Here is a 17,533-nt window from a genome sequence, read left to right as displayed (position 1 = left end):
AAGGGGCGTGCATAAGAGCACAAACATGCCTACCGTTCCTGTCCTACTGTTTCCTTTCATTATATCCAATTTATATAGTTATTTCATACTTATATATATGCTTATATATTATATAGTTACTTCATGCTTATGCTTATATATACTGTTGTGACAAAATAAATAAAGAAAATAAATAAAATAATAATAAATAAAATAAAGAAATGAGGAGGAACTTTCTGACAGTGAGAACAATCAACCAATGGAACAGAAGTTCCCTTTGGAGGTTGTAGGAGCTTCATCACTTGAGACTTTCAAGAAAAGATTGGACTGCCATTTGTCAGAAATGGTGTAGGGTCTCCCGCTTGAGCGGGGGGTTGTACTAGATGATCTATAAGGTCCCTTCCAACTCTGTTAATCTGTTAAATCTGTTAAAACCTTATGATTTATGATGAATATATTTTTATGATGACTATGATCATTATTTATTACGTTTAGCTTTTGTGTACAATGAGAGCTTATGCACCAAAGACAAATTCCATGTGTGTCCAGTCACACTTGGCCAATAAAGAATCCCACTCCATTCCATCCCATTCTGTTTTTTATTCTGTTCTGTTCTGTTCTGTTCTGTTCTGTTCTGGTCTGGTCTGGTCTGGTCTGGTCTGGTCTGGTCTGGTCTAGTCTATTCTAGAATGCTTAGACTAACAAACTTCAATTGCCGATTGCTTTCTGAAGGAAAATTTCTACAACTAAGGAACTTTTGTGGGGTGGGGGGAGAAAATCAAGCTAATATGATTCTACATGGAATGGAATTTGCCTTAACAATCTCATTCCACTTGCTAAACACTTCAGATATCTACCCTGGCTTGTATTTACACCAGCCTAGGAATTTTCCATCCTGCTTTCTGAATTTAACCAATTTCATTGTATACATGATGTACAATGACAATAAAGGCTATACTAGATTTTTAAAAAGTTATGCCTCTTTGCAATTATGGGACTTGAACCTAAAAGCACCAGGTTGAGAAGGTGACGATAGGATTGTGAAGCAGAACCAAGAACTATCTTTCGCAAACATCTCCCTGAAGTCAAGTGCTTACATAAACTAATTTCCAATTATGAGGGCTATTGTAGAATGACTCTCATAATTGAGCCTCTGCTTCAAGGAATCATTTCGGGGAGTTTGTCTCATCCATATTTATTTTGTAAAAGGGATTCCTATTGATTCTCTCCCCTTCTGCTTCCAAGAGCTTGATTGCCAAATTAATATGTCGCGTCCAGCTGCCTAGGCAACACAACAACACATAAGGAAAGTTTGATCTTCTTTTCATTTAAGAAAATACCTAGAAGATAATTGAGTGAGTGGCACTGATTATCGTCTGGATCAGATGTCTCCAACCTTGGTCCCTTTAAGACTTGTGGACTTCAATTCCCAGAGTCCTTCAGCCAGCAATGCTGGCTGAGGAACTCTGGGAGTTGAAGTCCACAAGTCTTAAAGGGACCAAGGTTGGAGACTCCTGTCCTAATTGACTAGCTATGTGGCCTTTCACCAAGCTTAACCTGGAAAAGCAAAGCTGGATGAGACGTTATTAATATTTGACCGGTAGAACACCACCAAGGAAGTCCAGGGCTTTAGGCCAAACTGAGAAATTGAGACACAATCTAGAACAGGGGTCTCCAACCAAAATAATTTTTCTGCAGACCACCAAAATTTTCTCGCGGACCATCAGTGGTCCACGGACCACCAGTTGGGGACCACTGTATTAGAAGGAGGGAGGGAGGGAGGGAGAGAGAAAGAGAGAGAGAGCGAGACAGAGAGAGAGTAACAGAATAACAGTTAGAAGGGACTTTGGTGGTCTTCCAGTCCAATCCTCTGCTCAAGGAGACGACCCTATTCCATTTCAAACAAGTGACTGTTCAGTCTCTACTTAAAAGCCTCCAGTGATGGAGCACTACAACTTCTAGAGCAGAGGTCTCCAACCTAGGTCCCTTTAAGACTTGTGGACTTCAACTCCCAGAGTCCCTCAGCCAGCTTTGCTGGCTGAGGGACTCTGGAAGTTGAAATCCACAAGTCTTAAAGGACCAAGGTTGAGACTCTATCTAATTGACTAGCTATGGCCTTTCACCAAGCTTAACCTGGAAAAGCAAAGCTGGATGAGACGTTATTAATATTTGACCGGTAGAACACCACCAAGGAAGTCCAGGGCTTTAGGCCAAACTGAGAAATTGAGACACAATCTAGAACAGGGGTCTCCAACCAAAATAATTTTTCTGCAGACCACCAAAATTTTCTCGCGGACCATCAGTGGTCCACGGACCACCAGTTGGGGACCACTGTATTAGAAGGAGGGAGGAGGAGAGAGAGAGAGAGGCGAGACAGAGAGAGTAACAGAATAACAGTTAGAAGGGACTTTGGTGGTCTTCCAGTCCAATCCTCTGCTCAAGGAGACGACCCTATTCCATTTCAAACAAGTGACTGTTCAGTCTCTACTTAAAAGCCTCCAGTGATGGAGCACTACAACTTCTAGAGCAGAGGTCTCAACCTAGGTCCTTTAAGACTTGTGGACTTCAACTCCCAGAGTCCCTCAGCCAGCTTTGCTGGCTGAGGGACTCTGGGAGTTGAAGTCCACAAGTCTTAAAGGGACCAAGGTTGGAGATCTCTGGTCTGGATGAAAGCAGTTTTCAAAAATAAGGGGCATTTCTAAACCCCTTCAATGGCCACGTCCTCTAAAAGGGAAAAGGAGGACTTTCATAGTTTTTGTTTGGGATTCTGGATTGGGCAAAGCATATCTGCTTAGCTCTGGGAGCCCTCAAAAGGTTCACACAAAGGATGGCCCTCTATCACCTGGTGGACCAGCAGGTCCTCTGACACCTTGGTTGCCCTTTGGTCCTTGAGGGCCACGAGGTCCATTTGATCCAGGAGGTCCTCGGGGACCTATTCAAAGGAAAACAGAGATGTAATTGTGTAACATTCTTGGGCACATGTTTCACATTTTGGATATAGAGAACTCTGGATTTTTGGCTGATCGGTTCATTATGCTGTAGAAACATAAATGTATCTTTAATAACTCAAAACCTGGGGTACACGATATCTATGAACCTTCTTTTCTTTTATTTATTGATGTAAATAAATAAATCCCTCCTCCCTCCAAAGGTCAGGCAGTTGTGTCCAATCCACGTCTCCCTCAGGTGTCACGTGAGGTCATCTTCAGATGGTTTTATTTCTCTTTTTTTTTCTTAATTTGAATTTATACCCCGCCCTTCTCCGAAGACTCAGGGCGGGTTACACTGTGTTAAGCAAGTCTTCATCCATTTGTATATTATATACAAAGTCAACTTTTATTGCCCCCAACAATCTGGGTCCTCATTTTACCTACCTTATAAAGGATGGAAAGCTGAGTCAACCTTGGGCCTGGTGGGACTTAAACTTGCAGTAATTACAAGCAGCTGCTGTTAATAACAGACAGACTTTGACTTCATAAGTTTCATTTCTGCATTAGCCCCCTCCTCCCCCAACCTATGGCAGCCAAAGCAGCTAACCCATATTTAAAAATACATTACCCCAGCACTAAAGACAGCAATAAAGCAATTAGCTGTGAGCAATAAAACAATAAAAGCAGCTAGCCGGAGGCTGACACATCTGTCCATCTTTTAACCAACTCTGAACAGCTCCCAATCCAAAAATAGCTACGTCCTCCCCAGTAATTATGGAACTTAAAGTCCACAGGAGCACGTTAGGAAGGTAAAGGCAGATTATGGAGCAAAACCAATGGCCATCTTGGGATTGCAGAAGGCCAACATCTCCATGCAGTCAAGATTTGCATCTGTACACTAACTCGCATAAAGGTAAAGGTTCCCCTCGCACATACATGCTAGTCGTTGCCGACTCTAGGGGGCGCTGCTCATCTCCGTTTCAAAGCCGAAGAGCCAGCGCTGTCCAAAGACGTCTCCGTGGTCATGTGGCCGGCATGACTCAACGCCAAAGGCGCACGGAACGCTGTTCCCTTCCCACCAAAGGTGGTCCCTATTTTTTCTACTTGCATTTTTACGTGCTTTCGAAACTGCTAGGTTGGCAGAAGCTGGGACAAGTAACAGGAGCTCACCCCGTTACACGGCAGCACTAGGGATTCGAACCGCTGAGCTGCCGACCTTTCGATCGACAAGCTCAACGTCCTAGCCCCTGAGCCACCGCGTCTTTAGTTCAAAGGGGTGGATCATTTCGAAGCATTTGTCTCACCCACCTTTATTCTGTTCCAAATGATTTTCACCCCTCCTGCTTCCAAGTGATGGAGGCAGTGGTGGGATTCAGGTGGTTCGGGCCGGTTCAGGTGAACCGGTTGTTAAAATTCTGTGCTGGCCCCACCTCGCCCAAGTCACTCCTCATCTTGCCCACTAACCCAGCATAGCTGCTGCTGCTCTCTATCTGGCTCCCTCACTTGCCTCAACCACATGGTCTCTGTGGGTCAGCTAGCTTGTCTACCTTCTGCCATGGCTGCATCCCACGCAGCGCTCTCCCTGTGGCCCAGCTGAGCGGCCCTTATCTACCTGGGTGAGCCTGCAAGCAAGGCCCAAATCCCAGCCTAGTTGTCTCCCATGTGGCCCAGCCAGCCTGCCTGCCTTCCACCACAGACTATCATGTGGCAGCCACGCTGTCTCTGCCTTCCTTCGCCGATCTCCACTTCTCCTTGCTCACCTAGACTAGGCTAAAGTGACCAGATTTCAGCGATGGCAAAGCGGGACACCATTGACAGGATGGCGGGGGTTGGGGGGGGCTGTGCATGCGTGCTGAGTCTTGCCACCTGCCTGAAGGAGGAGGAGCGGCTGCTGCTTCTCCGCTCTTCCAGGCAGGCTCGGCTCCCCTCAGCTCTCCTCTCGGCTCTTCTCTTCCTCTCGGATGAAGTCAAGTGGCATCTCTCCTCCCTCTCGCGCCCCCTTCTCCACCACTCCCCCTTCTCCGCCTCCTCCTCTTGCGTTGCTGCCAAAAAAAAAATCGGGACTTTTTGGAATTGCTGTGGGACGTGGGACAAATTATTAAAAAGTGGGACTGTCCCACCAAAAGCGGGACGTCTGGTCACTATAGACTAGGCTCACCCAGCTGCCTTGGCCTGCTCCCACCCGCTCCAGCAGCCGAAGCCTCGAGGCAGAGGTAAGCGCGGCCAGGCGGTCCCTCAGGGAAATGGGGCTGGGAAGGGTGCTCATCTCCAAAGCCTCCTGTTTCTCTCAGCTTCAATCCATTTCTCTCCACCTCAATCAGTTTCTCTCCCTCAGCCTCCTACCACTTCTCAGGTCTTGAGAAGCGGTAGGAGGCTGAGGGAGAACAACCCTCCATGACGGACCCCTTCCATGGGAGCAAAACCTTGGACAATCTGATCTGTCCCGAAGGCCTTGAGGAGCTTCAGACTTTCCATGTGCCTCTGCAAGCCCCAGTGCCCTGCCCTTGAGATCCCAATGGAGCCAGTGCCCACAGGCGGCAGTGCTCCGGGAGGGCAGGCAGATGTCCCGGGGCTGAACATGCACACTGCAGGGGAGCAGTAGTCTCCGCTCCAGGGTGGCGTCTCCCCGAGGGCTGCCCACTGTCAGCTTTACCTTCACAGGCAGCTGCGTGCTGTTGTGTCTCACTCGCTCCCCCTGCCGGACCCCTCTTATCTCCTGCCGGACGCTGATAGTTCGGAAGAATGTCCTGGCATGCCCCCAGCCCCCAGCCCTAGCACCATGCCCGGACAGGCCGAGCAAGACGAAGGGCCTGACGTGCCTTCAGCCCCTAATCCTGGCACCATGCCCAGGCAAACGGAGCAACTAAACTCTTCCCCCACAGCATGTGAGCCTGAAGAATGTGAGGCCAGTCATGAGCTAGGATTGCCAACAGCTGGAGGCTGGAGAGATCCTCGCTTCCGGGGAACTGAGAGGCGACGTCAGCAAAAAGAAGGGAGGGGCAGGCCTGGATAAGTGCTGAGTCATGGAGCCACACCCCATGGCCTATATAAAGGATCTGCTTTCTGGCATTCTCTGAGTCAGGCAAAGTCTACCTTGGATTGCTGAAGTCACTTCCTGGTCTCCTGCCTGCCTTGAGAACTCTAATAGGACTTTGGCAGAGCTGCAGAGGCATGTTTGATACGGACTTCCCCGACCCGGCCGTCAGCGGAGGAGTGGGACACGACACGTGCTTGCCCCATTGAGATTGGAAGGGCATGATATTCAAGCCAGTGGAGGCGTGTGGAAGATCGAGAAGATAAGGCTGATGCTGGCAACAGGGAAGGGAGACCCACTGTGCTCGGGCGAAGAGCTGCCTCGGAGGGACACAGCGAGGCTTGCTTGCCTTTTGGGCCTGGAGCGCCTGGCTTCCATGGGGCCTCTGGGCAACTGCTTCCCGCTTGCCTTCCCCTCCACCTTGGGTCCCGCATCCAGCCCATGACAGGGGATGCGCTGCTTCCGGGCCGGCCAGCAAGTGGGCATGCGGCCCTCAGGGGAGATGCTGCACTGGGGCTGAGACTGCTGCTCCACTGCAGTGCACATGTGCAGCCCCAGGACATCCACCCACCCTCCTTAAGTGCCGCCGCTGCCACGACTCTGGAGCTCGCCATTTGCCACTGCTGCCCCTCTGGAGTTTGCTTTCTTCCTTCTGCCGCCACCACCTCTGCTCTGGAGCTCATCTTCAGGATGGATCTGTTTGTCCAAGCCATGTTTTGCTCCCCGGGAAGAGCTCCGTCATGAAGGGCTGTATGACCAGACCAGGTGGTTTCTCTTCGGCCTCCTGCTTCGCATGGGGCAGCGGCAGGGGTGAAATGTAAAATTTGTTACTATCGGTTCTGTGGGCATGGCTTGGGGGGATTAATGTGACTGGGTGGGCGTGGCCAACCTTTTCTTTTTTACTTTTAAAAGCATTTTTTCTACAACCTCTTTGGTCGAAGAAAAAGTGCTTTTAAAAGGCTCCTCTGGCAATCTCAGCTGAGTTGCCTGATCATCAGAGGCTTTTAAAAGCATTTTCAGCTGAAGAGGTTGTAAAAATATGCTTTTAAAAGCCTCTGATGATCCCAGCTGAGCCGCACGATCATCCGAGGTTTTTTTTTTTACTTTTAAAAGCATTTTTTTGGCCAAAGAAAAATGCTTTTAAAAGAAAAAAAAAAAAACTTCAGATGATCGTGCAGCTCAGCTGGGCATGGGTGGGGGTAGGGATTTTTGCTACCAGTTCTCCGAACCAACTGCCACCATCGCTACCGGATTGAGCAATCCGGTCCAAACCGGGAGCATTTCACCCCTGGGCGACGGGACAAAGAAATGTGTGGCCTTTGCTGCCTGCAATTCTTTCAGCCAAGGCCACGATGTCTGCAAACCCACAAGTATATATGAGGTCTTCTGCCTTGAGCAGAAGGTTGAACTATAAGGCCTCCAAGGTACCTTCTTCTAGCCTATGATTGCAAAGCCTCCCAGACAAGGGAATTTGCTTAAATCGAGTGTGTGTGAGAGAGAGGGAGGGAGGGAGGGAGGGAGGGAGAAAGAGACGTGGCTTCTTGGGGGTGCATTTTGGAGAAGTATCAAGAGAAATGCCAAAAGGACAATCTGTTTGGGATTAGATGAAATTGGGTCTTCAGGGTAAGGAGACATAAAGAACTTTCAACTGCAGGTTTCTAAAAATCTTATTAAAATGAATGTCTAGAGGCAGCTTTTTAACTCATTAGTCCAGAGCAGTGGTAGTCAACCTGGTCCCTACCGCCCACTAGTGGGCGTTCCAGCTTTCATGGTGGGCGCTAGAGGTTTTGTCCGATACTGAAGCACTTTCCTTTTTTTTTTAATTTAATTGACTTTTTAAAAAAATTTCATAGCATTATTTAAAAATATTTTCATTAGGTTTTCATAAAATTCCCCGTGACAATTTAAATTGCTGAAAATATACTATTTATATCGCCCATGCATAAGTTTAGTTCACGTTACCTAAGTGAAACTAAATGGCGCTATAGTGCGACCGCAAACAAAAGAGCCTCACCCCAGAATAGCTCGCACATCTCCCCCCATACCACCCAGCTGTAACAGACAAGCAGAGCTGGTAGCCGGTGCCCGCGTCCTCCATACCCAATCCACGATGCGCGAGAGGCATGCGCAGATGATGATACACTTTATAAATCACCATTACTGTGAAACCGGTGGGCGGTTAGAAAACTTTACTATTAACAGAAATACAAAAGGGGGCGGTAGGTATAAAAAGGTTGACTACCCCTGGTCCAGAGGGAGCAAAAGAGATAGGATCCCAATGAGGTTCTTAACTATTTAGCTCAGGAATAACAGAATAACAGAGTTGAAGTGGACTTTGGAGGTCTTCTAGTCAAACCCTCTGCTCAGGCAGAAAAAACTGAGGATGCCAAAATCTGAGTAGGGGGCCTGGGAAAGGGGTCAGAATTACAGAATAACACTTAGAAGGATCCTTGAGGGGGAATCCTATTGTCAGGATTCCAAGTAACACCCCCAACGAGAGAAGACTGCGAGGCTAGAAGTTCCTCAAAGTTCCATTTTATTAGAGATGTCATCTTGGCGCATCTGGGAAAACCCAAATCTGAAAGCTTCCATGTTTTCCCCACCCAAAAGAAAGTCCAAGTCCCTTCCCCTGCACCCACATGTCCATCAAATGGTCCAATCAGTGCTCCATCCCAATTGGTCCAATCAATGCGCCTCCCAGTCACGCCCCTCCAGGTGCAGGGCAGAGTGGCTTTGACTCTCTGAGAAAGGAATGTTATTATGACTATATATCACCCCTGCTCCATACAATTCCGCCTCCCAGTTTCCCACAGCACTAAATGTGGCAGGCCTAAACATCCAATTCCCAAAATAGCTTCCAGGCCTGACACCTAGGCCATTTCAGAGAAATGGCCGTCCAGTCTTTTTTAAAAAACTTCCAGTGATCGAGTACCCAGAACCTCTGGAGACAAGCAGTTTCACTGTCAGGAAGTTTCTCCTTAGTTTTAGGTTGCTTCTCTCGTTGTTCAGTTTCCATCCATTGCTTCTTGTTTTGCCTTCTGGTGCTTTGGAAAATACATTTCCCTCCCCCCAACTTCTTTCTGGCAGCCCCTTAAAAGCCTGTTGCCTATCACACTCTTGGGCAAAGCATGTGAGCCATTTCCTCCTTTCAGTGGTCCATGAAAGTGCATCGATAGTATGTGGATAATAAAGTTGAACAAAGGTGAACAAGGTTTTTAAAGAACTATATATGGAACTATATCTGGAATGAGTTGCCTCCGGGGCTCCGTCAACTCCCCGACCTCCGGACCTTCCACTGCGAGCTGAAGATGTTGCTGTTTCGACGTGCAGGACTAGCTTAAATGTAGTTTTAAATTGGGGTTTTAAATTGGGGCTTTTAATTGGGTTTTTTAATTGTATTTAAAACTTTTTAGGCCGTATATTAAATTAGTTTTTTATACTGTTTTTTTAATTTGTATTATATGTATTGTGGTTTTATTGGCTGTGAACCGCCCTTAGTCCTTCGGGAGAAGGGCGGTATACAAATTTAATAAATAAATAAATAAATAAATATGCTGAGACTGGGTGTGACAAGGAATGGCTGGGAGGGGAGGGATCAGGCGAGGCACCCCTTGATGTGAGTGATGTTGAATTGGCCATGCCCACCCAGTCACATGACCACCAAGCCATGCCCACCCAGTCACATGACCACCCGGCCATGCGACCACCTAGCCACGCCCACAGAACCTGTTGTTAAATTATTTGAATCCCACCACTGGTTGGAGGTCTTGATTACCAAATTAAAATGTCAGGGATGCCCCACTCGCATTGACAGAAGGGAGATGCTACAGAACCCATTGGCCAAGGGATTTTGGCTGGCAGGATCGAGGAAAAGAGCCTTCTCTGCCATGGTGCTCACTCTCTGGAACATCATCACTATTGTGCCTCTCCCGCCCTCCTCTCCTCAGCCGGGCCCCTCCCATCTCCTGCTATCTGAGCCAGAGACTGATAGTAAAGAAGAATGGCCTGGCATGCCTCCAGCCCCCAGCCCTGGCACCATGCCCAGACAGACTGAGCAAACAAACCTCCCTCCTACAGCGTGTGAGCAGGAAGCCAGCCACGAGCTAGAATTGCCAGCAGCTGAGGACGATAAGACACAGTGGACGGATCCCCGCTTCCGGAGAATGGAGAGGCAACGTCAGCAAAAGGAAGGGAGGGGCAGGCCTGGATAAGTGCTGAGTCATGGAGCCATACCCCATGGCCTATATAAAGGATCTGCTTTTTGGCATTCCTTTAGGCAAAGTCTCATCTGGTTGCTGAAGTCACACTTTGGATTCCTGCCTGCCCTGAGAACTCTGACAGGAATTTGGCAAAGCTGCAGAGGCTTCGTGGCCACGCTTGATACAGACTTCCCAGACCCAGCTGTCAGAGGAGGAGTGGGACATGACAATCATCCTCAAGAGGAGATCTGAGCCACTCCTTGGACCTTCCATAAAGGCCTTAATATCTGGCTCTAGCAATTGGCCCTGGGAAGGGAGGTAGATACAGCTCTGTTATCCTGGAGATGATTACTGGATTGGAAGTTTCCATCCCTATTGTGTACCCGTCCCTCTATCTTAGCTATTTCTCTGTTAATTTTTTATGCATTCGTTGTCTTACTATTTTAATCTTTTACAATATCATTTTATCAGATTGAAAGCTGCCCAGACAATGAGATGGGCAGCAAATGAATTGAATAAATTGATAAATGAATGCCCAGTTGTCTAGGCCAGGGGTCTGCAAACTTGGCTCTTTTAAGACTTGTGGACTTCAACTCCCAGAGTTCCTCAGCCAGCTTTGCTCTGGGAGTTGAAGTCCACAAGTCTTAAAAGAGCCAAGTTTGCAGACCCCTGGTCTAGACAGCACAACAAAACACAAAGACAGTTTGGTCTCCTTTTCATTGAATAAAATACCTAGAAGATGATTGTGTGAATGAGGGCACTAATTATTGTCTGGAAGAAACCAGTTTACAAAAATAGGGGCACTTCGAAATCCCTTCAGAGGGCGTGATCTCATAAAGATGAAGCAGTCTTGCAAAATAGCGTGCAGTCGTTTGAGGTTGTTCAGAACATGTCATCAGGCAATATCGTAATCAGTGGTGGGTTTCAAATAATTTAACAACTGGTTCTCTGCCCTAATGACCAGCTGGGTAGGCGTGGCTCGGTGGTCATGTGACTGTGTGGGCGTGGCCAATTCAACGTCACTCACGTCGATGGGCGCTTCCCCTTAGCTGTTACAATGTACTAAGGGTTAAGCAGAGAGGCACTTTCTGTAAGCAGGACAATAAAGATTAGGCTAGAAACACCACCAGAATGTTTCCTTCCTTACAGGATTAGCCCTGTAAAGTAGGAAAAAACAAAATAAGATTTCTTCCAACAGCTGGTTCTCAAAACTGCTTAGAAAGTTAATAACCGGTTCTCCCGAATAGGTGCGAACTGGCTGAATCCCACCACTGATCGTAATCAAAGAGATATTTTAAAAGGGAAGAGGAGGATTCTCGCGTGTTTTGCTTGGAATTTTGAATTGGGCAAAGCTAGAGGTTGGGACAAGCATATCTGCTCAGGTCTGGGAGCCCAAGAAAAGCCAAAAGGAAGATACTCCATCACCTGATGGACCAGGAGGTCCTTGAATGCCGGGACTGCCTTTTGCTCCTTGAGGGCCAGGAAGTCCAGTTCTTCCATGAGGTCCTTGGGGTTCTGTTCAAAGGAAAATATATACTTTTTAACATCCTTGGGCACCAATTTGAAATTTCAGATATAAAAGAGCATTGGCGTTTCATTGTTCTGTTGTAGAAACATAAATATATCCTGAACTTCAATAACCCAAACTCTCAAATTGGGGTAGACAATATATATATATGATGCTCCTTTCTTTTCCTTCCCTTCCCTTCCCTTCCCTTCCCTTCCCTTTCCCTTTCCCTTTCCTTCCTTCCTTCCTTCCTTCTTTTCTTTCTTTCTTTTCTTTCAAATGCTTAAATTTTCTGTAATATTCCGTGGAAAAACCTATAAAAGTTCATGCCAGTCTACTGTCCCCATTGCATTTTATTTTTTAAAAAAATTGCACTTCTCTTATTGCAGTTTAAAAATGGGAAACCCTTTCTGTCTGTCTGCCTATTTGCTGCCCAACAAGTAATGAAACAACTCTGGCCAGCAAATATTTGATAAATCAAGAAATAATAATAATAATAATAATAATAATAATAATAATAATAATAATAATAATAATAATAATAATAATAATAATAATAATATCAGAGTTGGAAGGGACCTTGGAGGTCTTCTAGTCCAACCCCCTGCCCAGGCAGGAAACCCTACACCATTTCAGACAAATGGCTATCCAACATTTTCTTAAAAATTTCCAGTGTTGGAGCATTCACAACTTCTGCAGGCAAGTTGTTCCACTGATTAATTGTTCTAACTGTCAGGAAATTTCTCCTTAGTTCTAAGTTGCTTCTCTCCTTGATCAGTTTCCACCCATTGCTTCTTGTTCTACCCTCAGGTGCTTTGGAGAATAGTTTGACTCCCTCTTCTTTGTGGCAACCCCTGAGATATTGGAACACTGCTATCATGTCTCCCCTAGTCCTTCTTTTCATTAAACTAGACATACCCAGTTCCTGCAACCGTTCTTCATATGTTTTAGCCTCCAGTCCCCTAATCATCATTGTTGCTCTTCTCTGCACTCTTTTTAGAGTCTCAGCATCTTTTTTACATCGTGGCAACCAAAATTGAATGCAATATTCCAAGTGTGGCCTTACCAAGGCCTTATAAAGTGGTATTAACACTTCATGTGATCTTGATTCTATCCCTCTGTTTATGCAGCCCAGAACTGTGTTGGCTTTTTTGGCAGCTGCTGCACACGGCTGGTTCATATCTAAATGGTTGTCCACTAGGACTCTGAGATCCCTCTCACAATTACTACTATTGAGCAAGGTACCACATATCCGGTACCTGTGCATTTTGTTTTTTTGGCCTAAATGTAGAATCTTACTTTTTTCACTGTTGAATTTCATTTTGTTAGATAGCGCCCAATGTTCTAGTCTGTCAAGATCTTTCTGCATCTTGAGCCTATCTTCTGGAGTGTTGGCTAATAGTAATAATAATAATAATCTTCCCATTTTAAAACTCGAATCTATGATTATAGATTTCCCCTGAAGAATTCATCAGTAAAATCCAGACATGAGAAACCACACAGAATGTCCTTCTGTTCATTAGCAACAGGATAATCTCTGATTATTTACAACTGTATTTTTGATCACTTAATCATTACTGTTGAAGTTTTTGTTAGTTCCAAGTTTACCTGGACAATTTATCTCTGCATGAGCTTCTACCAGCAAAGCAGCTGTTATAGCAAGGATCTGAACCAGCTGTGAGGACAGCATCCTTTTTCAATCAACTAAATGAAAAAAAAATGTTTTCAACAAATATTTTCACCTTGCATCAAAATAACCTTTTATTTCTAAAATGGCTCACAACAAATTGGAAAAAAAGGTTGAAGGGATTTACACATAATGAGCAGGTTTTTTAAATTAGGGAATGACATGGTTATCAATAATATCGGTGTGGTGAGTGGTGAAAGGTAAAAGGTAAAACATAGGCTAAGGAGGCAATTTTTAAAAATATCAGCCAGAGTTGCAGCATTCCACCCTCCATGCATCAAATAAGGTTTCCTTCATAATCCATACCTCAGTTTTCCACTTTTATGATGAAACAGCTACTTGTACTTCTGGGAACAATTTGATGCTGTAAAGCAGGGGTCTCCAACCTTGGCAACTTTAAGACTTGTGGACTTCAACTCCCAGAATTCCTCAGCCAGCTTTGCTGGCTGAGGGATTCTGGGAGTTGAAGTCCACAAGTCTTAAAGTTGCCAAGGTTGGAGACCCCTGCTGTAAAGAGTATTTATGGAAAGCATTAAGTGCATATTAACATCTAAACAGTCTTGATTTTGACTGGTGAAGATCCATAGCATTGCATTATGGAGCATCTCCATGTCTCAAAAAGTTGTATCACAAGACCTTGAACCCTTCAAAAAGACCTTGACTTTGTGTCGGAATGGTCAAAAATTTGGCAACTCTAAATCTCAACCAACAAATGCTCTGTCTTACACATTGGAAAAAAGAATCAGAACACTAAATACAAGCTGGATGGACATGACCTTGTAGATGACCCTCACTCCATCAAAGACTTTGGAGTTTTCATATCAAATGACCTACGTGCCAAAGCCCACTGCAACTACATCGCAAAAAAGGCCTTAAAAGTTGTAAACCTAATCTTGCGTAACTTCTTCTCCAGAAACACTACACTACTAACCAGAGCATATAAAATATTTGCTAGACCAATTCTTGAATACAGCTCGCCTGTCTGGAACCCATACCTCATTTCAGACATCAATACAATTGAACGTGTCCAGAAATATTTTACAAGAAGAGTTCTTCACTCCTCTGATCACAACAAAATACCTTATGCCACCAGACTTGAAATCCTGGGTTTAGAAAATTTAGAACTCCGCCTCCTTTGACATGACCTGAGTTTAACTCATAGAATCATCTATTGCAATGTCCTTCCTGTTGAAGACTACTTCAGCTTCAATCACAACAATACACGAGCACACAATAGATTTAAGCTTAATGTAAACTGCTCCAATCTTGATTGTAGAAAATATGACTTCAGTAACAGAGTTGTTAATGCCTGGAATGCACTACCTGACTCTGTGGTCTCTTCCCAAAATCCCCAAAGCTTTAACCAAAGACTATCTACTGTTGACCTCACCCCATTCCTAAGAGGTCTGTAAGGGGTGTGCATAAGAGCACCAGCGTGCCTACCGTTCCTGTCCTAATGTTCTCTTTGGTTCTATCTAATTCATATGGTTGTTTCATGCTTATAGATATGGCTCAAGCCATATCTGGGCCATTGTTGTGTTTGACAAATAAATAAAATAAAATAAAATAAATAAAAATAAAAGATCAGATCTTCTTCAGGTGAAACTCAACTCCTAGTGATTTCAAAAACACATTCATCTAGTCTCTTGGCAAAATCGTGGAAATGGATTCTCTTTGCCTTTTTTAAAAAAAATAATAATAATTAAACTTTTCTAGGCATCCAAGCAGTAGCCATATCTGGTCCATTTTAGGATATCAAAATTAGCCACTCAACTTATTTTCATATCTTAAATTCCACCAGTTCGAACTTGTGTCCTACCATAATTGGAACAGGTCAAAACCATTAGTCCTTTCTGCTGATTCAAGCAATATGTGAACATTTTTAAAAAAAAAAACTTTGTTAGAATTGGGAATACAGAATAAAAACTAATCAGAACTAGTCATTGGAATGGGAAATGAGGGGGAAAACCAGGGAAAAAGAAAAGAGCAAAACCAAAAATGGAAAAAATTGAAGAACAGAAACAAAAGGATTATAAAGAAGTAATTTCCAATTTTCTTTGATAGAAGCTATAAGTAAAAATATCAGCTAATCTCTTACTCTGTGGTTACTACAAAGATTTTGCTTTTCCTATGGTCTATTACTTTTAGTCTAATCCTCAAGAATGTATATCATGACTTCATTTTTCTTTTCTGTTTTCCGCAAAAATTATTTATAAGGGGTGACAATCATCATTAAACTTAGATTATCTCTAACGAAAGCAGTCAGTGTGGCCATCCCAGCAAACATAAAAATGTCTTCTTGGTTGAGAACTTGCACGTTGTGTTCTATTTTACTTAACAATAGACAAAAATTTAATAATTGTGGTCTGCAGCAGTGAAGGAGACCCTTGGAAATAATTTTGACTTTTGTTTAGAAAATATTTGATACTTCCTCCCTCTTTAAACTAGGCATTTTATTTGCATCTCTTTATTCTACTGGTAGTTACGACATTATCAACAGCATTTGCTTTAAACTGATAAATTAAAAAGATGAAAATATCTAAATGACCACCCAGTGCGACCCTTCTTTATTCCAAAATTATGTAGTTAAATTACTTTAAAATTGCCCTTCTCCCCCTTTTCAATTTCAGTTCCAATTAAGTCAGCATGACAGGCTAAAAATTACTATTATTACTACATTGCGCGATGTGTTAATTTTAAAATTGGCATGCATCTTTATGGAATTCTAAAACATACCATGGAATGCTACAGGTATAGGTATAAATAGTTCTGCTAAACTATTAGGACCCTTTCACAACAAACTAGATAGCGGTTGTAGCTTTGAATGAAGGATTTCAACTTACCCTTTCACTTCAGGACAAAATAATGAGGAACAGTGAAAATTTTCAATTTATAGTGTATGTGTATACAATTGTCTTGTCTTCATTCTCTACCTGTCCCTTCAGTTTTATTTACATAGCTGTTCCGTTACGGAAAAAGATTTAGCAAAGCTAGAATAGTCACCTGTCAATACCGATTGTCTTTCAGAAATAAGATATACACAGTATATTTTTTTAAAAAATCCATGTTCTTAGACAATACAATAGAGAGAATAAAAATCTTTCTGTTGGAAATTGTTTGCACATATAAAGTTTCCATGGGACGATCTAATTCATTCATAAGGATATATGCCTCGTAGTTTTTGGTGCCTAACCAAACACAGAGCTACAAACTCTTCTCTAGAAATCTGACAATAAAACGCACATTCTTTGTGTAGATTATCTGTCCACAAAGTAACAGTAGGTACAAAGACAGATGGAACAAAAACACGATTAGAAATCTGACATGGTTGACCTAGAACATATACCCTGAGGAGGATGTCCTGTTCCATATTGAAGACTTAAAAAAACAAGCCACAAAAAGAAAGAATTACTACACAAAATTAGTTATGCAATCCTAGAATCCAACAGTTGGAAGGGTCCTTTTAGGTGACAAATAACAACTTTTGCTCTGGGTATCAAAACAAAGCACACCAAACAGTTGCTTAGTTAGACTCCAGTTTTAAAATCACAATTCCTTTTTCTGGAATAGAAAGTAGGCTACCGGTCATTAGGCAAGTAATAAAAAATGCTATTATATCTCCTCTCGGTTAACTAAACATAGATAACATATTCAGCTTCTCTTTGCTGGGTTTATAGTCCTGTTGAACGTACTTCTTAACGTTCTCAGAATCTATTCCACGCCTCTGATTTTTACTGAAAATTGTAACAACTGATATGGACTTCAGAAGTAAACTCTGATCAATCAATTTCTGGACCAGAAACCTCTTTTGAAATCCACTTAAGAAATATCACATAACATTCATAATGCAGTTGTTCATAAACATCCATTTAGAAGAAATTAACTATTTCTTTCAGTGACAATTTTCATGTATAAATCCAATGCCATTTGTATACTAAAATCATGTTTATTAAAGAAAAAGCTCCACATAATTACATTTGAATAGGTACTTCTCATCAGGTTTCCTTACCAAAATTGCTTTTTATCCAAAGGGTTCCTTTTTTTCAAGTACATAGTTTTAAACCTCTTTTATCCTAGGAGATAAATTTATGTCCTGAAAAATAACATTATTTTGCAAAGGTCAGCAAAATCAGATCACTTTGCTTAAATGAAGTGGAGCAAATTTTTAAGGTATAGGGTATTGTCATGATGATGAGA

At 43.5% G+C, this 17,533-nt stretch overlaps 1 protein-coding gene across 2 annotated transcripts in view; it reads right to left on the bottom strand.

Moving 5' to 3' along the window:
- The window catches only part of LOC131201176 (pulmonary surfactant-associated protein A-like), a 29,878-nt gene extending 13,615 nt beyond the window's left edge, over window positions 1–16,263 (bottom strand). Inside the window, exons 1-4 of one of the 2 annotated variants that reach the window (XM_058188861.1) lie at window positions 16,180–16,263; window positions 13,258–13,353; window positions 11,568–11,657; window positions 2,822–2,911 (exon numbers count right to left, since the gene is read on the bottom strand). In XM_058188861.1, coding sequence (XP_058044844.1) covers window positions 2,822–2,911; window positions 11,568–11,657; window positions 13,258–13,339 — 262 coding nt within the window. In that variant the 5' untranslated portion in view covers window positions 13,340–13,353; window positions 16,180–16,263. Of the gene's footprint in view, window positions 1–2,821; window positions 2,912–11,567; window positions 11,658–13,257; window positions 13,354–14,416; window positions 14,438–16,179 lie in introns of those variants that run through there. The other variant, XM_058188862.1, reaches the window with a different exon arrangement.
- Between the last annotated feature and the right edge of the window lie 1,270 nt (window positions 16,264–17,533).

The sequence above is a fragment of the Ahaetulla prasina genome, chromosome 6 (genome assembly GCF_028640845.1).
Source record: "Ahaetulla prasina isolate Xishuangbanna chromosome 6, ASM2864084v1, whole genome shotgun sequence".
Lineage (NCBI taxonomy): Eukaryota > Metazoa > Chordata > Lepidosauria > Squamata > Colubridae > Ahaetulla > Ahaetulla prasina.
This window is presented reverse-complemented; position numbering and strand designations above follow the sequence as displayed.